We start from the raw sequence: 25433 nt of genomic DNA, 5'->3' as shown, positions 1-25433 counted from the left end.
TCACACTGTCCACGCAGCCCTACACTCATCACTCTGTCCACGCAGCCCTACACTCATCACTCTGTCCAAAAAGCCCTTATACTCATCACTCTGTCCACGCAGCCCTACACTCATCACGCTGTCCATGCAGCCCTACACTCATCACGCTGTCCACGCAGCCTTACACACATCACTCTGTCCACGCAGCCCTACACTCATCACTCTATCCAATAAGCTCTACACTCATCAGTCTGTAAACGCAGACCTAAACTCATCACGCTGTCCATGCAGCCCTACACTATCACTCTGTCCACGCAGCCCTTACATTCATCACTTTGTCCACGAAGCCTTACACTCATCACGCTGTCCATGCGGCACTACACTCATGACTTTGTCCACGCAGCCCTACACTCATCACTCTGTCCACGCGGCCCTACACTCATGACTTTGTCCACGCAGCCCTACACTCATCATACTGTCCACGCAGCCCTACACTCATCACTCTGTCCACGCAGCCCTAAACTCATCACGCTGTCCACATAGCCCTACACTCATCACGCTGTCCACGCAGCCCTACACTCATCACTCTGTCCACGCAGCCCTACACTCATCACGCTATCCAATAAGCTCTACACTCATCAGTCTGTAAACGCAGACCTAAACTCATCACGCTGTCCATGCAGCCCTACACTATCACTCTGTCCACGCAGCCCTTACATTCATCACTTTGTCCACGAAGCCTTTCACTCATCACGCTGTCCATGCGGCACTACACTCATGACTTTGTCCACGCAGCCCTACACTCATCACTCTGTCCACGCGGCCCTACACTCATGACTTTGTCCACGCAGCCCTACACTCATCATACTGTCCACGCAGCCCTACACTCATCACACTGTCCACGCAGCCCTACACTCATCACTCTGTCCACGCAGCCCTAAACTCATCACGCTGTCCACACAGCCCTACACTCATCACGCTGTCCACGCAGCCCTACACTCATCACTCTGTCCACGCAGCCCTACACTCATCACGCTGTCCACGCAGCCCTACACTCATCTCTCTGTCCACAGAGCCCTTATACTCATCAGTCTGTCCACGCAGCCGTAAACACATCACGCTGTCCACGCAGCCCTACACTCATCACGCTGTCCACGCAGCCCTACACTCATCACTCTGTCCACGCAGCGCTAAACTCATCACGCTGTCCACGCAGCCCTACACTCATCACTCTGTCCACGCAGCCCTACACTCATCACGCTGTCCACGCAGCCCTACACTCATCACTCTGTCCACAGAGCCCTTATACTCATCAGTCTGTCCACGCAGCCCTACACTCATCATTCTGTCCACGCAGCCCTAAACTCATCACACTGTCCACAGAGCCCTACACTCATCACGCTGTCCACGCAGCCCTACACTCATCACTCTGTCTACAGAGCCCTTATACTCATCAGTCTGTCCACGCAGCCCTAAACTCATCACGCTGTCCACGCGGCCCTACACTCATCACTCTGTCCACAGAGCCCTTATACTCATCAGTCTGTCCACGCAGCCCTAAACTCATCACGCTGTCCACGCAGCCCTACAGTCATCACGCTGTCCACGCAGCCCTACACTCATCACTCTGTCCACGCAGCCCTAAACTCATCACGCTGTCCACACAGCCCTACACTCATCACGCTGTCCACGCAGCCCTACACTCATCACGCTGTCCACGCAGCCCTACACTCATCACGCTGTCCACGCAGCCCTACACTCATCACTCTGTCCAAAAAGCCCTTATACTCCTCACTCTGTCCACGCAGCCCTACACTCATCACGCTGTCCATGCAGCCCTACACTCATCACGCTGTCCACGCAGCCTTACACACATCACTCTGTCCACGCAGCCCTACACTCATCACTCTATCCAATAAGCTCTACACTCATCACGCTATCCATGCAGCCCTACACTCATCACGCTATCCATGCAGCCCTACACTCATCACGCTATCCATGCAGTTCTTACACTATCACTCTGTCTACGCAGCCCTTACATTCATCACTCTGTCCACGAAGCCTTACACTCATCACTCTGTCCATACAGCCCTACACTCATCACTCTGTCCACGCAGCCCTGACACTCATCACTCTGTCCATGCAGCCCTACACTCATCACGCTGTCCACGCAGCCCTACACTCATCACGCTGTCCACGCAGCCCTACACTCATCACGCTGTCCACGCAGCCCTACACTCATCACTCTGTCCACAGAGCCCTTATACTCATCAGTCTGTCCACGCAGCCCTATAATCACGCTGTCCACGCAGCCCTACACTCATCACGCTATCCATGCAGCCCTTACACTCATCACTCTGTCCATACTCTACCCCTTTACCCCTTGCCCATCTGCCCACGCAACATCGCTGCACCTTGCCCTCTGTCCATATGCACCCTGCGCATCGTCACCTGGCACTGTAGTTTACATCTTGACTTTGCTCTACCTAGTGTCAGAAGTCTCCGACCCTTGCCAAGTGTAGGACTATCTTTAGGAATAATGGATTTGGCAGAATTTTGTGTATCTGACGCTGCAAAGTTCCACAGCCAGTAAGTATGACCTATGCTGGGTAACGTGGGGACAATATCTCACATGAAAAAAATATTCACAAAGGTTTAAATATGAATAAAAAAGCAACAGTGAGGGAACGGCTTTTAGTGGAGGAGGGGAGAGGTCTGTGTCCCCTGATGTCTGTGTATTAGGAGGAGGGGAGAGGTCAGTGTGACCTGCTCTCTGTGTATTAGAAGGAGGAGAGAGGTCAGTGTGTCCTGATGTCTGTGTATTAGGAGGAGGGGAGAGGTCAGTGTCCCCTGATGTCTGTGTATTAGGAGGGGAGAGGTCAGTGTGTCCTGATGTCTGTGTATTAGGAGGAGGGGAGAGGTCAGTGTGTCCTGATGTCTGTGTATAAAGAGGAGGGAAGAGGTCAGTGTGACCTGATGTCTGTGTGTAAGGAGGAGGGGAGAGGTCAGTGTCCTGATGTCTGTGTATTAGAAGGAGGGGAGAGGTCAGTGTGTCCTGATGTCTGTGTATTAGGAGGAGGGGAGAGGTCGGTGCCCCCTGATGTCTGTGTATAAGGAGGAGGGGAGAGATCAGTGTGCCCTGATGTCTGTGTATTAGGAGGAGTGGAGAGGTCAGTGCCCCCTGATGTCTGTGTATTAGGAGGAGGGGAGAGGTCAGTGTGTCCTGATGTCTGTGTATTAGGAGGAGGTGGAGAGGTCAGTGTCCTGATGTCTGTGTATAAGGAGGAGGGGAGAGATCAGTGTGCCCTGATGTCTGTGTATTAGGAGGAGGGGAGAGGTCAGTGCCCCCTGATGTCTGTGTATTAGGAGGAGGGGAGAGGTCAGTGCCCCCTGATGTCTGTGTATTAGGAGGAGGGGAGAGGTCAGTGCCCCCTGATGTCTGTGTATTAGGAGGAGGGGAGAGGTCAGTGTCCTGATGTCTGTGTATTAGGAGGAGGGGAGAGGTCAGTGCCCCCTGATGTCTGTGTATTAGGTGGAGGGGAGAGGTCGGTGTCCTGATGTCTGTGTATTAGGAGGGGAGAGGTCAGTGCCCCCTGATGTCTGTGTATTAGGAGGAGGGACGAGGTCAGTGTGTCTTGATGTCTGTGTATTAGGAGGCGAGGAGAGGTCAGTGCGCCCTGATGTCTGTGTATTAGGAGGAGGTGGAGAGGTCAGTGTCCTGATGTCTGTGTATTAGGAGGAGGGGAGCGATCAGTGTGCCCTGATGTCTGTGTATTAGGAGGAGGGGAGAGGTCAGTGCCCCCTGATGTCTGTGTATTAGGAGGAGGGGAGAGGTCAGTGTCCTGATGTTTGTGTATTAGGAGAAGGGGAGAGGTTCGTGTGCCCTGATGTCTGTGTGTAAGGAGGAGGGGAGAGGTCAGTGTGCCCAGATGTCTGTGTATTAGGAGGAGGGGAGAGGTCAGTGCCCCCTGATGTCTGTGTATTAGGAGGAGGGGAGAGGTCAGTGCCCCCTGATGTCTGTGTATAAGGAGGAGGGGAGAGGTCAGTGTGCCCAGATGTCTGTGTATTAGGAGGAGGGGAGAGGTCAGTGCCCCCTGATGTCTGTGTATTAGGAGGAGGGGAGAGGTCAGTGCCCCCTGATGTCTGTGTATTAGGAGGAGGGGAGAGGTCAGTGCCCCCAGATGTCTGTGTATTAGGAGGAGGGGAGAGGTCAGTGCCCCCTGATGTCTGTGTATTAGGAGGAGGGGAGAGGTCAGTGCCCCCTGATGTCTGTGTATTAGGAGGAGGGGAGAGGTCAGTGTCCTGATGTCTGTGTATTAGGAGGCGAGGAGAGGTCAGTGCGCCCTGATGTCTGTGTATTAGGAGGAGGGGAGAGGTCAGTGTGTCCTGATGTCTGTGTATTAGGAGGAGGGGAGAGGTCAGCGTGTCCTGATGTCTGTGTATTAGGAGGAGGGGAGAGGTCAGTGTGTCCTGATGTCTGTGTATTAGGAGGAGGAGAGAGGTCAGTGTGTCCTGATGTCTGTGTATTAGGAGGAGAGGGGAGGTCAGTGTGTCCTGATGTCTGAGTATGAGGGGTAGGGGAGAGGTCAGTGTGTCTTGATGTTCGTGTATTAGGAGGAGAGGGGAGGTCAGTGTCCCCTGATGTCTGTGTATTAGGAGGGGAGAGGTCAGTGCGCCCTGATGTCTGTGTATTAGGAGGAGGGGAGAGGTCAGCTTGTCCTGATGTCTGTGTATTAGGAGGAGGAGAGAGGTCAGTGTGTCCTGATGTCTGTGTATTAGGAGGAGGGGAGAGGTCAGCTTGTCCTGATGTCTGAGTATGAGGGGTAGGGGAGAGGTCAGTGTGTCTTGATGTTCGTGTATTAGGAGGAGGGGAGAGGTCAGTGTGCTCTGATCTCTGTGTATTAAAAGGAGGGGAGAGGTCAGTGTGTCCTGATGTCTGTGTATTAGGAGGAGGGGAGAGGTCAGTGTGTCCTCATGTCTGTGTATTAGGAGGAGGGGAGAGGTCAGTGTGCTCTGATCTCTGCGTATTAAAAGGAGGGGAGAGATCAGTGTGTCCTGATGTCTGTGTATTAGGAGGAGGGGAGAGGACAGCGTCCTGATGTCTGTGTATTAGGAGGAGGGGAGAGGTCAGTGTCCTGATGTCTTTGTATTAGGAGGAGGGGAGAGGTCAGTGTGTCCAGATGTCTGTGTATTAGGAGGAGGGGAGAGGTCAGTGTCCTGATGTCTGTGTATTAGGAGGAGGGGAGAGGTCAGTGTCCTGATGTCTGTGTATTAGGAGGAGGGGAGAAGTCAGTGCCCCCTGATGTCTGTGTATTAGGAGGAGGTGAGAGGTCAGTGTCTCTCCTGATGTCTGTGTATTAGGAGGAGGGGAGAGGTCAGTGTGTCCTGATGTCTGTGTATTAGGAGGAGGGGAGAGGTCAGTGACCCCTGATGTCTGTGTATTAGGAGGAGGTGAGAGGTCAGTGTCCCCTGATGTCTGTGTATTAGGAGGAGGGGAGAGGTCAGTGTGTCCTGATGTCTGTGTATTAGGAGGAGGGGAGAGGTCAGTGTGTCCTGAATCGATGTCTGTGTATAAGGAGGAGGGGAGAGGTTAGTGTGCCCTGATGTCTGTGTATTAGGAGGAGGGGAGAGGTCAGTGTGTCCTGATGTCTGTGTATTACGAGGAGGTGAGAGGTCAGTGTGTCCTGATGTCTGTGTATTAGGAGGAGGGGAGAGGTCAGTGACCCCTGATGTCTGTGTATTAGGAGGAGGTGAGAGGTCAGTGTCCCCTGATGTCTGTGTATTAGGAGGAGGGGAGAGGTCAGTGTGTCCTGATGTCTGTGTATTAGGAGGAGGGGAGAGGTCAGTGTGTCCTGAATCGATGTCTGTGTATAAGGAGGAGGGGAGAGGTTAGTGTGCCCTGATGTCTGTGTATTAGGAGGAGGGGAGGGGTCAGTGTGTCCTGATGTCTGTGTATTAGGAGGAGGGGTGAGGTCAGTGTCCTGATGTCTGTGTATTAGGAGGAGGGGAGAGGTTAGTGTGCCCTGATGTCTGTGTATTAGGAGGAGGGGAGAGGTCAGTGTCCTGATGTCTGTGTATTAGGAGGAGGGGAGAGGTCAGTGTGTCCTGATGTCTGTGTATTAGGAGGAGGGGAGAGGTTAGTGTCCTGATGTCTGTGTATTAGGAGGAGGGGAGAGGTTAGTGTGTCCTGATGTCTGTGTATTAGGAGGAGGGGAGAGGTCAGTGTGTCCTGATGTCTGTGTATTAGGAGGAGGGGAGAGGTCAGTGTGTCCTGATGACTGTGTATTAGGAGGAGGGGAGAGGTCAGTGTCCTGATGTCTGTGTATTAGGAGGAGGGGAGAGGTCAGTGTCCTGATGTCTGTGTATTAGGAGGAGTGTAGAAAGGTAGCTTAAAGGGGGGTACACACGGAGCGATGTTCACGCGCTGGGCTAAGCGGGGGAGAGAGATGTGTGCTGAGCGCTCTGTGCTAGACACATCTCCCTCCACATCTCCCAGTCTGTACGGCCCTTAATGCATAAGGTTAGGTTAGGGTTAAGCTGCTGGTAAATCTATGTTTATCCCCCCTACTTTATACAGCCGGAAGGTTTTGTAGGTAGGGTAAGTGGTATGTACATCACAGGATTACACATAAAAGAACAATACTGTGATTTCATGATCTCTGTTCTCCTCCCTGCAGGTTCCTTTTCAGGATGACCTCTGATGATCGACCTCTGACCTCTGAATGCTTTCTTAAACAGGAGACATGCAGTCCTTGCTCCGTGGTGGGGTCTGTGACACATCACAGCCCCAGTGAATCTTCTGACACTAGTGGGACTTTCAGCCTGTCATTGGCTGGCCTAGACTCCTCCCCAATCTGTAGCAGCCATAGACATTTTGAGGTCTGTAAGAGAACAGGATCTCCTGCTAAGTGTGAGTACACACTCACTACGGTCCCCAAGCGGTTGTGCCTGGTGTGCGGAGATGTGGCATCGGGTTACCACTATGGAGTGGCCTCCTGCGAAGCGTGCAAGGCGTTCTTCAAACGTACCATCCAAGGTAGAGACCTATGAGGTGGGAAACAAGCTACAGGGGTAGGGCTTCTCCAGAATCATGGCTCCTTATAACGACAAGAAAGGTTCCACTGTAGTAGTGGTGCCTGGCAGTGCCAAGGACATGTTACCAGTAGTAACCATTACAATGACAGTTCCCATCAGGTTGGTTGCCGTGGTTTATAGAACTTTTTATAGTTTTCAATCTTCTTTACTAGTTTATTCTCAGCCACGCACGTTTTCTCATAAGCGCTGTGCGTCCATGTGTCCAAGTAATGTGTACCCCCTCTCCAGGTAACATCGAGTACAGCTGCCCAGCCTCCAAACAGTGCGAGATTACCAAGCGGCGGAGGAAATCCTGTCAGTCCTGCCGGTTCGCCAAGTGTCTGAAGGTCGGGATGCTGAAGGAAGGTGAGGACAAACGCGGGTAGCCGTGTGAGCAGGTGTGGGCACCGCTGCTTAAAAAGAGTCTGGTAACTTCTGCAGGGTCTAAACTTAAATATGACCTTTCTGTTCATCAATGCACACAGTATTAGTTTTTTTGCCAAATATATTGCATTTAAAAGATTCAAAACAAATAATACAGTAAATGTGGCATATATCCATATATACACTGCTCAAAAAAAATAAAGGGAACACTAAAATAACACATCCTAGATCTGAATGAATGAAATATTCTTATTAAATACTTTGTTCTTTACATAGTTGAATGTGCTGACAACAAAATCACACAAAAATGATCAATGGAAATCAAATTTATTAACCCATGGAGGTCTGTATTTGGAGTCACCCTCAAAACTAAAGTGTAAAAACACACTACAGGCTGATCAAACTTTGATGTAATGTCCTTAAAACAAGTCAAAATGAGGCTCAGTAGCGTGTGTGGCCTCCATGTGCCTGTATGACCTCCCTACAACGCCTGGGCATGCTCCTGATGAGGTGGCGGATGGTCTCCTGAGGGATCTCCTCCCAGACCTGGACTAAAGCATCCGCCAACTCCTGGACAGTCTGTAGTGCAACGTGGCGTTGGTGGATGGAGCGAGACATGATGTCCCAGATGTGCTCAATTGGATTCAGGTCTGGGGAACGGGCGGGCCAGTCCATAGCATCAATGCCTTCGTCTTGCAGGAACTGCTGACACACTCCAGCCACATGAGGTCTAGCATTGTCTTGCATTAGGAGGAACCCAGGGCCAACCGCACCAGCATATGGTCTCACAAGGGGTCTGAGGATTTCATCACGGTACCTAATGGCAGTCAGGCTACCTCTGGCAAGCACATAGAGGGCCCCCCAAAGAAATGCCACCCCACACCATTACTGACCCACTGCCAACCCGGTCATGTTGGAGGATGTTGCAGGCAGCAGAACGTTCTCCTTGGCATCTCCAGACTCTGTCACGTCTGTCACATGTGCTCAGTGAGAACCTGCTTTCATCTGTGAAGAGCACAGGGCGCCAGTGGCGAATTTGCAAATCTTGCTGTTCTCTGGCAAATGCCAAGTGTCCTGCACGGTGTTGGGCTGTAAGCACAAACCCCACCTGTGGACGTCGGGCACTCATACCACCCTCATGGAGTCTGTTTCTGATTGTTTGAGTAGACACATGCACATTTGTGGCTTGCTGGAGGTCATTTTGCAGGGCTCTGGCAGTGCACCTCCTGTTCCTCCTTGCACAAAGGCGGAGGTAGCGGTCCTGCTGCTGGGTTGTTGCCCTCCTACGGCCTCCTCCACATCTCCTGATGTACTGGCCTGTCTCCTGGTAGTGCCTCCATGCTCTGGACACTACGCTGACAGACACAGCAAACCTTCTTGCCACAGCTCGCATTGATGTGCCATCCTGGATGAGCTGCACTACCTGAGCCACTTGTGTGGGTTGTAGGGAGGTCATACAGGCACGTTGAGGCCACACACACTACTGAGCCTCATTTTGACTTGTTTTAAGGACATTACATCAAAGGTGGATCAGCCTGTAGTGTGTTTTTCCACTTTAATTTTGAGGGTGACTCCAAATCCAGACCTCCATGGGTTAATAAATTTGATTTCCATTGATAATTTTTGTGTGATTTTGTTGTCAGCACATTCAACTATGCAAAGAACAAAGTATTTAATAAGAATATTTAATTCATTCAGATCTAGGATGTGTTATTTTAGTGTTCCCCTTTATTTTTTTGAGCAGTGTATATCTTGAGGTATATTTACTAAAGGTCGATTTGCAGTTTCAGTCCATTTTGAGGTGATTTTGTGGTGCACTTGACAATCAGTTATGTACTAAAGGCAAAACCGACTTCTCACACAAATAGAACTTCAAATAGACCAAATGTACTTCCCTATAGACATCAATAGGAAAAACTAATTTACTAACAGTGGATTTGAAAATAGAACCTCAAAGGAACCAAAAATCACCATTTTCAATAGAACCATCAGGAACCGTTCTATTTGATTTTTAATCACGTGGAATGGTCTAAAATCTCAATATGATAGAAAAACATGGGAGAGAAGCACGTGGGGATCTGGCTGCATAAGTCATGGCTTTTAAAGGCACAGCAATGATGTAAAAAAAATTGTGATATGCAAATTAGCCCTGAAATGAAGGCGTTTGTGGGTAATACAGTGCATGTGACATGTTCTGTCCAATAGGAATGCTTTTGTGTAATTTTGATGATTTTGAGTCGATTTCTGGTTCTATTGAGGGTGAGTAGAACACATTTAAAACTTCAAATAGAAATCTACGCACCATCAAAAACAGAATGGAACTCAAAATTGAATTTTAGCAAATGAGCTATTTGGAATAGAAATACTGTGATTGATATTCTTAAAATCGACTTTTAGTAAATATATCCCTTTGTATCTATCACATCACTGGGATTTCTATTGGCTCTTGTCCCAATCTAACCTGTATTTGCACTTCTAGTCTGGAGGTGCGGAGCCTTACTGGTGTTCACCATGACCCACCTCAGGGCTGTTTGGACTTCACAGCAGAGAGTGCACAGACTGTGGTACCCTGGACTAGTGCAGGATGAGATTGTTGAGGAAAGTAAATAAATACACTTGCAGACATGAGAGAGTAACGTAAGGGTGACTTGTATAGGAGAGGCGCTGTACGACAGATGCAGGATTAATGCATAGAATATGCTGCAGGACTGCTGGAGCAGTGTGAGAGATTATGCACAGGAGATTATGGGAGTCATTCCAAGTTGATCGCTCGCTAGCAGTTTTTAGAGCCTTGCAAACGCATAGTCGCCGCCCACGGGGGAGTGTATTTTCGCTTTGCAGGAGTGCGGACGCCTGTGCAGCCGAGCGCCTGCAAACACATTTTGTGCACAACAAGACCAGCCCTGTAGTTACTTATCCTGTGCGATGATTGCTGCGATGAGTGACAAGGTAATGACGTCAGACACCCGCCAAGCAAACGCCCGGCCACGCCTGCGTTTTTCCAAACACTCCCAGAAAACGGTCAGTTGACACCCAGAAACGCCCACTTCCTGTCACTCTCCTTGCGTTCGGCTGTGCGATTGGAATCGTCGCTAGAACCAGTGGAAAACCACAAAGGACTTCGTACCCGTACGACACGCGTGCGCATTGTGGTGCATACGCATGCGCAGATTAGCTGTTTTTTTCACTGATCGCTACGCAGCGAACAACGGCAGCTAGCGATCAACTCGGAATGACCCTCTATGCCGGTTTGATGGAGAAGAACAAGGGTTAAATTGTAAGTATAGCTGCAGGTCTGCTTAGAAGCAGAGAGATAGACTGTACACTGGTGATGCTGCAGATCTGCTGGAGCAGAGGGACGGTTACAGCACAGGTGTAGCTGCTGGACTGCAGGAACAGTGTGAGAGACTGTGTACTGGAGATGCTGCAGCCATGACACTGGGATATTCAACTAAAACTCTGGAAATCCAGAAACAGAATGCTGCATTAAGGATTCTGAGAGTCTTCCCTTTAAAGGGGATTCCAGAAGGAGCTGCAAGGACAACGAAGCACAAAGATATCCAGGTAGCATTAAAGAAAAAGTGACGAAGAGAAGTTTGGAGGCAGCAGGGTTGGAGGGATTATTGATCGGGATATTTGATTTCCCAACACGTTGCCAACCTCCCATGTGTATCAGGTCCTTGCGATCGCATGGTTGCCGTCCAGAAAAATGTCTGTTTCACAGATAAAGAGGTCCGGCAATGCACAAAACAATGCGTTCTCACTTTCAGGAGAAAATGATGTAGCCTGCGAGATGTCATGTTTGTTTGTTCCCTGCAGATGTTGTGTTACCTTCTATATGCTCAGTGATTCAGTGTGACATGAAATGCAACACCCGTATCTCTATTCACAGGAGTGCGACTGGACCGGGTCCGAGGTGGGAGACAAAAATACAAAAGGCGCCTGGAATCAGACAATGCATTATATGGACTACAGATACCAGCTGGCCATAAGAAGCCTTGTGAGTGCAATAATGAGTGCAGTAATATTATTGAGGAGCAAAAAGGCTGGCTCCGTGGACGAGTAAGATTAACTTTGGGGGGTGGCATAACAATACTCTGTGAATCTATGTACAGTATGTTGGGAGGCCTGATGTGGCTAGGTGAGTATGTATATGAGGAGGCCTAACATGACTATGTGGGTCTGTGTAGCTTGGGTGGCCTGATAAGGCTAGCTGAGTATAGATGCAGAGGAGGCCTAACATGACTGTGTGGATCTATGTAGGTTGGGAGGCCTGATGAGGCTAGCTGAGTATGTATATGAGGAGTCCCAACAAGACTATGTGGGTCTATGTAAGTTGGGAGGACTGATGAGGCTAGCTGAGTATGTATATGAGGTGGCCCAACAAGACTATGTGGGTCTATGTAGGTTGGGAGGCCTGATGAGGCTAGCTGAGTATGTATATGAGGAGTCCCAACAAAACTATGTGAGTCTATGTAGGTTGGGGGGCCTGATGAGGCTAGCTGAGTATGTATATGAGGAGGCCTAACATGACTATGTGGATCTATGTAGGTTGGGCAGCCTGATAAGGCTAACTGGGTATGTATATGAGGAGGCCTAACATGACTATGTGGATCTATGTAGGTTGGGCAGCCTGATAAGGCTAACTGGGTATGGGTTTGGGGGAGGCCTAACAAGACTCTGTGGGTCTGTGTTGGTTGGGTGGCCTGATAAGGCTAGCCGAGTATAGATGCAGAGGAGGCCTAGCAAGACTCTGTGGGTCTATGAAGATTAAGGGACCCCAGACTCTGTGGGTCTATGTAGGTTGGGGGGCCTGATATGGGCTAGCTGTGTATGTATGTGGGTGTGGCCTAACACCAACTCTTTGGGTCTATGTAGGCTGGGTGGCCCGATGAGGCTAGCTGAGTATGGATACGGAGGAGGCCTAGGAAGGCTCTGTGAGTCTGTGTGGGTTGAGGGACCCCAGACTCTGTAAGTCTATGTAGGTTGGGGGGCTGATTACATAGTAACATAGTTAATGAGGTTGAAAAGAGGCAAAATGCCCATCGGGTTAAACCTGTATTAGTCTAGCTGGATATGAATGAGGATATGGTTTAACAAGATTCAGTTGATCTACTGTATGTAGATTGGGGGAGAGGGGCTGATGAGGCTAGTTGTGGATGAGAGGGGGAGGCCTAACAAGACTCTGTAGATCTAAGTAGGTTGGCGGCCTGATGAGGCTAGCTGATTATATATAAGGTGGCCTAACAAGACTCTGTGGGTCTATGTGGGTATGGGGGTTGATGAGGCTGGCTGAGTATGGATGAGATGTCTTAGATTGGGTGAGGGGAGGCCTAACAAGACTCTGTGGGTTTATGTAGGTTCGGGGGTCTGATGAGGACTAGGAGGACTAAAAAGACTGTGGGTCTATGTAGGTGTGTGTGTGGGGGGTGGGGTGGGGGGGGGGGGTTTGCTGATGAGGCTAGCTGTGAATGAAGGGGAGGCCTAACAATATTTTGTGGATCTAGGTGGTGGTGGTGGGGTGATGAGGCTAGTTGAGTATGGATGAGGAAGGAGTCCTAACTATGCTGGTTTGGTATGGTCATGGGTGATGCCTACTGGGACTGGCTCTGTGAGTGGTAGGGAAGGCTGCTAAGGCTGGATGCTGTTGGTTAGCATAGCGGTGACAGTAAATCGGTTATTATTTCTTATTGTCTCTTATGCCAGCACCACCAATTACCTAGGTCTGATTGCTGGGAAAATCTAAGCAAATTCATTTATTTTCTCTCAGAGACTCCATAGCAGCCATGACGTTTAGGTTAAGTCTTTGTCAGCTTAGTAGAGACAGGAACACCACAACCTCACCTTAAACCTAACACTAACCGTAACCGCAGCAAAGCCCTAACTGCAGCCTAACCATAGCTGTAACCAAACCCTAATAACCCTAACCGTAGCCTAACCCTAAACCTAACTGTAACCGCAGCCTAACCCTAAACCTAGCCATAAGTGTAGCCTAGCCCTAACTGCAGCCTAACCCTAACTGTAACCTAACCCTCATAACCCTAACCGCAGCCTAACCATAACCGTAGCCTAGCCCTAATAACCCTAATCGCTGCCTTACCTTAACTGTATCCTAACCCTAATAACCCTAACCGTAGCCTAACCCCAAACCTAACCATAAGTGCAGCATAACCCTAACTGTAACCTAACCCTAATAACCCTAACTGCAGCCTTACCCTAACTGCAGCCTAACCCTAACATCCCTAACCGCAGCCTAACCCTAATAACCCCAACCACAGCCTTACCTTAACTGTAACCTAACCCTAATAACCCTAACCGCGGCCTAACCCTAACTGTAACCTAACCCTAATAACCCTAACCGCGGCCTAACCCTAACTGTAACCTAACCCTAATAACCCTAACAGCAGCCTAACCCTAACCGCAGCCTAACCCTAATAACCCTAACCGCAGTCTAACCCTAACTGCAACCTAACCCTAATAACCCTAACTGCAGCCTAACCCTAACCGCAGCCTAACCCTAATAACCCTAACCGCAGCCTTACACTAACTACAGCCTATTCCTAATAACCCTAACTGCAGCCTAACCCTGACCGCAGCCTAACCCTAATAACCCTAACCACAGCCTAATCCTAATAACCCTAACTGCAGCCTTACCCTAACTGCAGCCTAACCCTAACCGCAGCCTTACCCTAACTGTAACCTAACCCTAATAACCCTAACCGCAGCCTTACCCTAAAGCTAACCGTAAGGGCAGCCTAGCCCTAACTGCAGCCTAACCCTAACTTTAATCTAACCCTAATAACCCTAACCGCAGCCTTACCCTAACTGTAACCTATCCCTAATAACCCTAACCGTAGCCTTACCCTAAACCTAATCGTAAGGGCAGCCTAGCCCTTACTGCAGCCTAACCCTAACTGTAAGCTAACCCTAATAACCCTAACTGCAGCCTAACCCTAACTGCAGCCTTACCCTAACATCCCTAACCGCAGCCTTACTCTAGCTGTAACCTAACCCTAATAACCCTAGCCGCAGCCTTACCCTAATAACCCTAACCGTAGCCTTACACTAGCTGTAACCTAACCCTAAAAACCCTAACCGCAGCCTTTTCCTAACTGTAACCTAACCCTAATAACCCTAACCACAGCCTTTCCCAGTGGCGTAACTAGAAATTTTTCTCCCCCAAGCCAAGACATTTTCTGGCGCCTCCCCACATAATTGCCACTAGTAAAGTGATTAATCTGCGCGCGCCGAAGGCGCGTTCCGCAATAAAAGGGCGTGGCCTTGCTGAAATGTGTGTGGCTTTGCATGAAGGGGCGTGGCATTGCAGGAAAAGACTACCTTATACCCCAGTTTTGCAACCTGCACGCCCAGACGTTGGCCACCACAGGAAAAAAAAAAATCCTGATTCATGCCCCTTACATTATTTGTCATTTTTCCTCCTTATAGTAATGCCCAGTATACATTATGCCACATATTGCAATGGCCCTTAGCCATTATGCCACACACAATAATGCCCCCGACACATTATGCCACACACCATAATACCTGTGACACATTATGCCACGCATCGCAATGCCCCTTATACATTATGCTACACACTGCAATGCCCCTGAGACTTTATACCACATACCACAATGCCCGTGATATAGTATACCACACACCATAATGCCTGTGACACATTATGACACACACCGCAATGTCCGTGATACATTATGCCACACACCATAATGCCCATTACACATTAAGCCCTACAGTAAGGCTTCTAATTACTTTTAAATTACCTGCTCGTTGCCAGGGGTTTCATGCTCTTGGTTCCATGCATTGTGCCAGGGGTTTTCATGCTCAGGGTGTCATGCTAGTTGCCAGGGGTTTCATGCGCTACGTGTTATGCCTGTTGCCAGGGGTATCGTGTGCTGGGTGTCAAGCTCGTTTCCAGGGGTTTCATGCACTGGGTGTCATGCTCGTTGCTAGGGGGTAATGCTTGTTTCCAGGGATTTCGTGAGCTGGGTGTTGTGCTTGTTACCAGGGGGTAATGCTTGTTGCTAGGGCTGTGCTCCCAGTGCCACGTATGCCCCCAGTGCCAGATAAAAATATACCCCCATAGTGCCAGAAACACATATGCCCCCAGTGCATACCCTCCAACTGTACCTTTTTTTTTATGGTCTGTACCGATTTTTGGCTCTCCAAACTTCCATTGAAAGTATAGGCAAAGGGGGGTGACCACGCCCCTTTTACCCATGGCCACGCCCCCTTTTCTAATTTGTACCTATTTTTATGTGTAAAATGTTGGAGGGTATGACAGTGACAAATATGCCCCACTCCCCAGTGCCAGATAAACATATGCCCGAGTGCCCCATATGCCCTCCCAGTGCCAGCTATACATATGCCCCCAGTGCGAAATATGCCCCCCCCCCCCAGTTGCCAGGTACACACCCACCCCCCTTTGCTGTGCGTGATGGAGGGTACAGTCTGTGAGTCCAGGAAGGAGCCAGAGGGCTCAGCGCGCGCCTCTCCTGTGTCCATTCTATGTCTCCAGCGGCGTGTCTGTCAAATGAAGAGCCGGTTTGTGAGCCAATCAGAGCTCGCAGACCAGCAACTGCGGCTCCTGATTGGCTACCGGTCCACGAGCTCTGATTGGCTCACGAACCGGCACTTAATTTGACAGACAATCCGCCGCCGGAGACCCAGGAGGGACACAGGAGAGGTGAGCGCTGTGACCTTCGGCTCCTTCCCAAACTCACAGCAGCCATCAGTGGCGGCGCCCCCGCAGCCCTGCGCCTCCAAGCCACCGCAGTGGCTGCGGGGGTGGGGAGTTACGCCACTGGCCTTACCCTAATAACCCTAACTGTAACCTAACCCTAACAGCCTAGACCTAACTGCAGCCTGGCCCTAAACCTAACCCTTAAGGTCCCCATACACTTATGCGACTTCTCCGAGGGGAGAAGTCGCATAAATTTCCCTTGAGCTCCCCGGCAGCTTCCTGGGTGCCGGATCACATACGATACATCGTATGCGCTCCTTTTGCATACAATGTATCGTATGTGATCCCAGCCAAGGGCTCACATTGGGATTGTGCACCCCGCATGTGGCTGCTGCAGATTTCCATGGTGTGACTGGTGGCGGCATCTGAAGATGTACCTAGCGGTATTACAGCATCTGAGGAGGCTCAGAGTGGGTGTCTCAGTCCTCGCACAGACACACGCATGTGCACCAGGAGAAGGGCGTTGTAGCAGCATTAGCGTAAAGTCACAGACATGCGACCAGCAAAAGAAAACAGATAAACACTTTGTGCGCAATTATTATTGTTCATATTATCAATAATATAATCTATAAGGAGCCGCAAGGGTTCCAGAGCACCTTACAATCCGTCTGGAAGCGACACCAGGACCAACCGACCCCTCTACGCTAGGTGAGTTTGCCCCACATCGCTCCCCGCTCTGGTCCCCACCTTGCTTTAGGTGAGGAGGTGACTAAGACAAGGTAAGGAAGGAGGAGTTATAGGCCCTACACACTGGCCGATTTGTTAGAAAGATATGAACGATCTCGTTCATAAATGAACGAGAACTCGTTCATATCTTTCAGTGTGGAGGCTCCAGCGATGAACGATGCGCGGCCCCGCGCTCGTTCATCGCTGGTCCCCCGTCGGCTGTGCATGCAGGCCAATATGGACGATCTCGTCCATATTTGCCTGCACTTCAAAGGAGCCGCGTGACGGGGGGAGTGAAGAAACTTCACTCCCCCCGTCACTGCCCACCCGCCGCCGGGTCGCTCGTCGGCCGTATCCGCCGTCGGGCAGCTCGGCGGCGGGTCGGCCAGTGTGTAGGGCCCCTTACAGGAGCGCCATCTTTCTCCTGTGTTAGGTGTCCCAGCACTAACCCATACGCGCGGGCGTCCATGTTGTCTGAGACAGAAAGATAAATTATCATACACTCGTTTATAGGGCCTAATTCAGAGCAGCAAATTTGTTAGCAGTTGGGCAAAACCATGTGCACTGCAGGTGGGGCAGATGTAACGTGCAGAGAGAGTTAGATTTGGGTGTGGTGTGTTCAAACTGAAATCTACATTGCAGTGTAAAAATAAAGCAGCCAGTATTTACCCTGCACAGAAGCAAAATAACCCACCCAAATCTAACTCTCTCTGCACATGTTATATCTGCCCCACCTGCAGTGCACATGGTTTTGCCCAACTGCTAACAAATTTACTGCTACGATCAGGTCTGAATTACCCCCATAATTCCTTGGGATCAATGAGTAATAAAGGCGAAACATAGAGGAGTTGCTAGGAACATTTGCAAATATTCTTCCAGCCAATCCGGGATTTGCTTTCACGGCCTTCTTGTCTTCTTGTCGGCATTTGCAGTCTGAATGCAGCATTAGTAAATAATCCCCAATGTACTGGAAATGAGCAGAATGATTTGCTGGAAACGTTTCACCCACAACTTAGCAAAGTAACTGTCTCCTTCCAGACACAAGGACGAGGATCGTGTCACATCTTCTAGTGGCGGAGCCTGAGAAGATCTATGCCATGCCAGACCCGTCCCTTCCAGATAGTGACATCAAAGCCCTGACCACACTCTGTGACCTCGCAGATCGCGAGCTGGTGGTGACTATTGGATGGGCCAAACATATTCCAGGTCAGTGACTCTCCTTACACCCTATAAGGGAGTGTGTACAGAGCCCAGTACTATTCCTGCCCTAGCCAGTGACCCTATTACACCCCATAAGGGAGTGTGTACAGAACCCACTACTATCCCTGCCCCAGCCAGTGACCCTATTACACCCCATAAGGGAGTGTGTACAGAGCCCAGTACTATTCCTGCCCCAGCCAGTGACCCTATTACACCCCATAAGGGAGTGTGTATAGAGCCCAGTACTATCCCTGCCCCAGCCAGTGGCCCTATTATACCCTATAAGGGAGTGTGTACAGAGCCCACTACTATCCCTGCCCCAGCCAGTGACCCTATTACACCCCATAAGGGAGTGTGTACAGAACCCACTACTATCCCTGCCCCAGCCAGTGACCCTATTACACCCCATAAGGGAGTGTGTACAGAACCCACTACTATCCCTGCCCCAGCCAGTGACCCTATTACACCCCATAAGGGAGTGTGTATAGAGCCCAGTACTATCCCTGCCCCAGCCAGTGACCCTATTATACCCTATAAGGGAGTGTGTACAGAGCCCACTACTATCCCTGCCCCAGCCAGTGACCCTATTACACCCCATAAGGGAGTGTGTACAGAACCCACTACTATCCCTGCCCCAGCCAGTGACCCTATTACACCCCATAAGGGAGTGTGTACAAAGCCCACTACTATTGCTGCCCCAGCCAGTGACCCTATTACACCCCATAAGGGAGTGTGTACAGAGCCCAGTAGTATCCCTGCCCCAGCCAGTGACCCCGTTACTCCCCATAAGGGAGTGTGTACAGAGCCCACTACTATCCCTGCCCCAGCCAGTGACCCTATTATACCCCATAAGGGAGTGTGTACAAAGCCCACTACTATTGCTGCCCCAGCCAGTGACCCTATTACACCCCATAAGGGAGTGTGTACAGAACCCAGTACTATCCCTGCCCCAGCCAGTACAGTACAGTACAGAGCCCAGTAGTATCCCTGCCCCAGCCAGTGACCCCGTTACTCCCCATAAGGGAGTGTGTACAGAGCCCACTACTATCCCTGCCCCAGCCAGTGACCCTATTACACCCCATAAGGGAGGTGTACAGAGCCCAGTACTATTTCTGCCCCAGCCAGTGACCCTATTACACCCCATAAGGGAGTGTGTACAGAACCCAGTACTATCCCTGCCCCAGCCAGTGACCCTATTACACCCTATAAGGGAGTGTGTACAGAGCCCAGTACTATTCCTGCCCCAGCCGGTGACCCTATTACACCCCATAAGGGAGTGTGTACAGAACCCAGTACTATCCCTGCCCCAGCCAGTGACCCTATTACACCCCATAAGGGAGTGTGTACAGAGCCCACTACTATCCCTGCCCCCGCCAGTGACCCTATTACACCCCATAAGGGAGTGTGTACACAGCCCAGTACTATTCCTGCCCCAGCCAGTGACCCTATTATACCCCATAAGGGAGTGTGTACAGAGCCCACTACTATCCCTGCCCCAGCCAGTGACCCTATTATACCCCATAAGGGAGTGTGTACAGAGCCCACTACTATCCCTGCCCCAGCCAGTGACCCTATTATACACCATAAGGGAGTGTGTACAGAGCCCACTACTATCCCTGCCCCAGCCAGTGACCCTATTACACCCCATAAGGGAGTGTGTACAGAGCCCACTACTATCCCTTCCCCAGCCAGTGACCCTATTACACCCCATAAGGGAGGTGTACAGAGCCCAGTACTATCCCTGCCCCAGCCAGTGACCCTATTACACCCCATAAGGGAGTGTGTACAGAGCCCACTACTATCCCATCCCCAGCCAGTGACCCTATTACACCCCATAAGGGAGTGTGTACAGAGCCCACTACTATCCCATCCCCAGCCAGTGACCCTATTACACCCCATAAGGGAGTGTGTACAGATCCCACTACTATCCCATCCCCAGCCAGTGACCCTATTACACCCCATAAGGGAGTGTGTACAGATCCCACTACTATCCCTGCCCCAGCCAGTGACCCTATTATACTTTATAAGGGAGTGTGTACAGAACCCACTACTATCCCTGCCCCAGCCAGTGACCCTATTACACCCCATAAGGGAGTATGTACAAAGCCCAGTACTATCCCTGCCCCAGCCAGTGACCCTATTACACCCCATAAGGGAGTGTGTACAGAGCCCAGTACTATCCTTTCTCAAGCCAGTGTGAGAGATCTGAGCCTTGTGGAACTGCCTTGTGGAACTGATAGAAGAGAGCAGAGAACCTAGGACTGAGCCTTGTGGAACTGATAGAAGAGAGCAGAGAACCTAGGACTGAGCCTTGTGGAACTGATAGAAGAGAGCAGAGAACCTAGGACTGAGCCTTGTGGAACTGATAGAAGAGAGCAGCGGACCTAGGACTGAGCCTTGTGGTTCTGATAGTAGACAGGCAGAGAACCTAGGACTGAACCTTGTGGTACTGATAGAAGAGAGCAGCGGACCAAGGAATGAGCCTTGTGGAACTGATAGAAGAGAGCAGAGTACCTAGGACTGAGGCTTGTGGTACTGATAGAAGAGAGCAGCGGACCTAGGACTGAGCCTTGTGGTTCTGATAGCAGACAGGCAGAGGACCTAGGACTGAGCCTTGTGGTACTGATAGAAGAGAGCAGAGAACCTAGGACTGAGCCTTGTGGAACTGATAGAAGAGAGCAGCGGACCTAGGACTGAGCCTTGTGGAACTGATAGAAGAGAGCAGCGGACCTAGGACTGAGGCTTGTGGTACTGATAGAAGAGAGCAGCGGACCTAGGACTGAGCCTTGTGGTTCTGATAGTAGACAGGCAGAGAACCTAGGACTGAACCTTGTGGTACTGATAGAAGACAGGCGAGAACCTAGGACTGAACCTTGTGGTACTGATAGAAGAGAGCAGCGGACCTAGGACTGAGCCTTGTGGTTCTGATAGTAGACAGGCAGAAAACCTAGGACTGAACCTTGTGGTACTGATAGAAGAGAGCAGCGGACCAAGGAATGAGCCTTGTGGTACTGATAGAAGAGAGCAGAGTACCTAGGACTGAGGCTTGTGGTACTGATAGAAGACAGGCAGAGAACCTAGGACTGAGCCTTGTGGTACTGATAGAAGAGAGCAGCGGACCTAGGACTGAGCCTTGTGGTTCTGATAGTAGACATGCAGAGGACCTAGGACTGAGCCTTGTGGTTCTGATAGTAGACAGGCAGAGAACCTAGGACTGAACCTTGTGGTACTGATAGAAGAGAGCAGCGGACCAAGGAATGAGCCTTGTGGAACTGATAGAAGAGAGCAGCGGACCAAGGAATGAGCCTTGTGGTACTGATAGAAGAGAGCAGAGTACCTAGGACTGAGGCTTGTGGTACTGATAGAAAAGAGCAGCGGACCTAGGACTGAGCCTTGTGGTTCTGATAGTAGACAGGCAGAGGACCTAGGACTGAGCCTTGTGGTACTGATAGAAGACAGGCGAGAACCTAGGACTGAGCCTTGTGGTACTGATAGAAGAGAGCAGCGGACCTAGGACTGAGCCTTGTGGTACTGATAGTAGACAGGCGAGAACCTAGGACTGAGTCTTGTGGTACTGATAGTAGACAGCAGAGGACCTAGGACTGAGCCTTGTGGTACTGATAGTAGACAGGCGAGAACCTAGGACTGAACCTTGTGGTACTGATAGAAGAGAGCAGCGGACCTAGGATTGAGCCTTGTGGTACTGATAGAAGAGAGCAGCGGACCAAGGAATGAGCCTTGTGGTCTCCAACTGATATAGAAGTGAAGAGGAGGTGGATCTAGAGAATCCAAACGGAAGGTGCAATCTGATAAGTAGCATGAGAACCAGGATATGACAGTGTCCTGGATACTTAGGGATTGTAGTGTTTGTATGAGAAGAAAGATCCAATAGAAGTGAGTAATGGTCTTCTCATTTAGCAGTGATGCAATCACTGAGTGTCAGGGTGAAGTAGATTGTGTAAGGACAGTAAACTGATGATATATGTGTACAAGCGCCACCTGCTGGCTACAAAGCCATAGGTGCTGTTGCAGTGTGGTAAGCATTGCACCAGAATCTATACAAAATACAATCATGTATATAATGGCTGCATGTCCTGCAGGATTCTCCACTCTGTCCCTGGGTGATCAGATGAGTTTACTACAAGGGGCCTGGATGGAGATCCTACTGCTTGGGGTTGTGTTCCGCTCGCTCCCATACCAGGATGAGCTGGTGTATGCTGAGGACTATGTCATGGATGAGATGAGGTCCCGAGTCAGTGGTCTACGTGATCTCTACGTGTGCACTATGCAGCTGGTGCACAGGTACCGAAAGCTTCGCCTTGGCAAGGAGGAGTATGTCACGTTAAAAGCTCTAGTGCTCACTAACTCTGGTAAGGACCTCCCATATCAACTCTGCTATTCCAGTACTAACCTGCACACAAGCACTCTGCTATTCCAGTACTAACCTGCACACAAGCACTCTGCTATTCCAGTACTAAACCTGACACCGGACTCTCTATTCCAGTACTAACCCTCACAGAGGCACCCTACTATTCCAATACTAACCCTCACACAGGCACCTTGCTATTCCAGTACTAACCCTCACAGAGGCACCCTACTATTCCAATACTAACCCTCACACAGGTACCCTGCTATTCCAGTACTAACCCTCACAGAGGCACCCTACTATTCCAGTACTAACCCTCACACAGGCACCCCGCTATTCCAGTACTAACCCTCACACAGGCACACTGCTGTTCCAGTACTAAGCCTGACACCGGCACTCTGCTATTCCAGTTCTAACTCTCACATAAGCACTCTAATAATTACTAAGCCTGACACAGGCACTCTTCTTTTCCAGTACTAACCCTCACACAGGCACTCTACTATTCCATTACTAAGCCTGACACAGACACTACTATTTCAGTACTACACATCACATAAGCATTCTACTTTTCCAGTATTAAGCTTTCCACAATCACTCTGCTATTCTATTACTAAGCCTCGCACAATAACTATGCTATCCCATTACTAACCCTCACACATGCACTCTGCTATTCCAGTACTACAGTACAACACACACAAGTACACTGCTATTCCAGTACTACAATTCACACAAGCACTCTGCTATTCCAGTACTACAACGCACACAAGCACTCTGCTATTCCAGTACTACAACTCACACAAGCACTCTGCTATTCCAGTACTACAACTCACACAAACACCCTACTATTCCAGTACTACAACGCACACAGGCACTCTGCTATTCCACTTCTAAACCTCCCCTCTTGTCTGGCAGACTCTGTGAACATTGAGGATGTGCAGAGTGTACAGAACCTGCAGGATCTGCTCCAGGAGGCTCTGACTGAGTACGAGAGCAGTCATCACCGGGACGAGCCACGAAGAACCGGCCAGCTCCTACTCACCCTCCCTCTGCTGCGCCAGACCGCAAGCAAAGTGGTCCAGCACTTCCACGGAGTCCGGGCACAGGGCCAGGTGCCAATGCACAAACTGTTTCTGGAAATGCTGGAAGCAAAAGTGTGAGAGTGGCCGCTGCTGTGTTGTAGACAGGAGGACGGACCCACACCTGCACAACATGTAACCACCACACAACACAACACTGAGCACTATGGGGTGCATTCATACCTGACTACTGTGCAACATGCAGCCCAACAGCCTGGCACTTATACAGGGGATGGCTGGTGTTATGGGCACTGACTGGCATCTGTACAGGGGGGTGGCTGGTTATATGGGCACTGACTGGCATCTGTACAGTGGGGTGGCTGGTTATATGGGTACTGGCTGGCGTCTGTACAGGGGGATGGATGGTTATATGGGTACTGGCTGGCATCTGTACAGGGGATGGATGATAATATGGGCACTGGCTGGCGTCTGTACAGGGGATGGATGATAATATGGGCACTGGCTGGCATCTGTACAGGGGATGGATGATAATATGGGCACTGGCTGGCATCTGTACAGGGGATGTATGATAATATGGGCACTGGCTGGCATCTGTACAGGGGATGTATGATAATATGGGCACTGGCTGGCATCTGTACAGGGGATGTATGATAATATGGGCACTGGCTGGCATCTGTACAGGGGATGTATGATAATATGGGCACTGGCTGGCATCTGTACAGGGGATGTATGATAATATGGGCACTGGCTGGCATCTGTACAGGGGATGTATGATAATATGGGCACTGGCTGGCATCTGTACAGGGGATGGATGATAATATGGGCACTGGCTGGCATCTGTACAGGGGATGTATGATAATATAGGCACTGGCTGGCATCTGTACAGGGGATGTATGATAATATGGGCACTGGCTGGCATCTGTACAGGGGGATGGATGGTTATATGGGTACTGGCTGGCACTTATACCGGGGATGGCTGGTGTTATGGGCACTGACTGGCATCTGTACAGGGGATGGATGATAATATGGGCACTGGCTGGCATCTGTACAGGGGGATGGCTGATTATATGGGCACTGACTGGCATCTGTACAGGGGATGTATGATGGTATGGGCACTGGCTGGCATCTGTACAGGGGATGTATGATGGTATAGGCACTGGCTGGCATCTGTACAGGGGATGTATGATAATATGGGCACTTGCTGGCATCTGTACAGGGGATGTATGATAATATGGGCAATGGCTGGCATCTGTACAGGGGATGTATGATAGTATGGGCACTGGCTGGCATCTGTACAGGGGATGGATGATAGTATGGGCACTGGCTGGCATCTGTACAGGGGATGGATGATAATATGGGCACTGGCTGGCATCTGTACAGGGGATGGATGATAATATGGGCACTGGCTGGCGTCTGTACAGGGGATGTATGATAATATGGGCACTGGCTGGCGTCTGTAAGGGGATGGATGATAATATGGGCACTGGCTGGCGTCTGTACAGGGGATGGATGATAATATGGGCACTGGCTGGCGTCTGTACAGGGGATGGATGATAATATGGGCACTGGCTGGCGTCTGTAAGGGGATGTATGATATATGGGCACTGGCTGGCATCTGTACAGGGGATGGATGATAATATGGGCACTGGCTGGCATCTGTACAGGGGATGTATGATAATATGGACACTGGCTGGCATCTGTACAGGAGATGGATGATAATATGGGCACTGGCTGGCATCTGTACAGGGGATGGATGATAATATGGGCACTGGCTGGCGTCTGTACAGGGGATGTATGATAATATGGGCACTGGCTGGCGTCTGTACAGGGGATGTATGATAATATGGGCACTGGCTGGCATCTGTACAGGGGATGGATGATAATATGGGCACTGGCTGGCATCTGTACAGGGGATGGATGATAATATGGGCACTGGCTGGCATCTGTACAGGGGATGTATGATAAT

General features: G+C 50.3%; 1 protein-coding gene across 1 annotated transcript; it reads left to right on the top strand.

Moving 5' to 3' along the window:
- The first annotated feature begins 2473 nt into the window (after positions 1–2473).
- Positions 2474–23957, top strand: ESRRB (estrogen related receptor beta). Its single transcript, XM_063947421.1, has 7 exons — positions 2474–2568; positions 6657–7015; positions 7303–7419; positions 11330–11437; positions 17903–18070; positions 22165–22434; positions 23343–23957. The coding sequence occupies exons 1-7, from the start codon at positions 2519–2521 to the stop codon at positions 23585–23587; spliced, it is 1317 nt and encodes a 438-aa protein (XP_063803491.1). The 5' UTR covers positions 2474–2518; the 3' UTR covers positions 23588–23957.
- Positions 23958–25433: the final 1476 nt, after the last annotated feature.

The sequence above is a fragment of the Pseudophryne corroboree genome, chromosome 12 (assembly GCF_028390025.1).
Source record: "Pseudophryne corroboree isolate aPseCor3 chromosome 12, aPseCor3.hap2, whole genome shotgun sequence".
Taxonomy (NCBI): Eukaryota; Metazoa; Chordata; class Amphibia; order Anura; family Myobatrachidae; genus Pseudophryne; species Pseudophryne corroboree.
The sequence above is the reverse complement of the archived record's forward strand: the minus strand, read 5'-3'. Positions and strand labels throughout refer to the sequence as shown.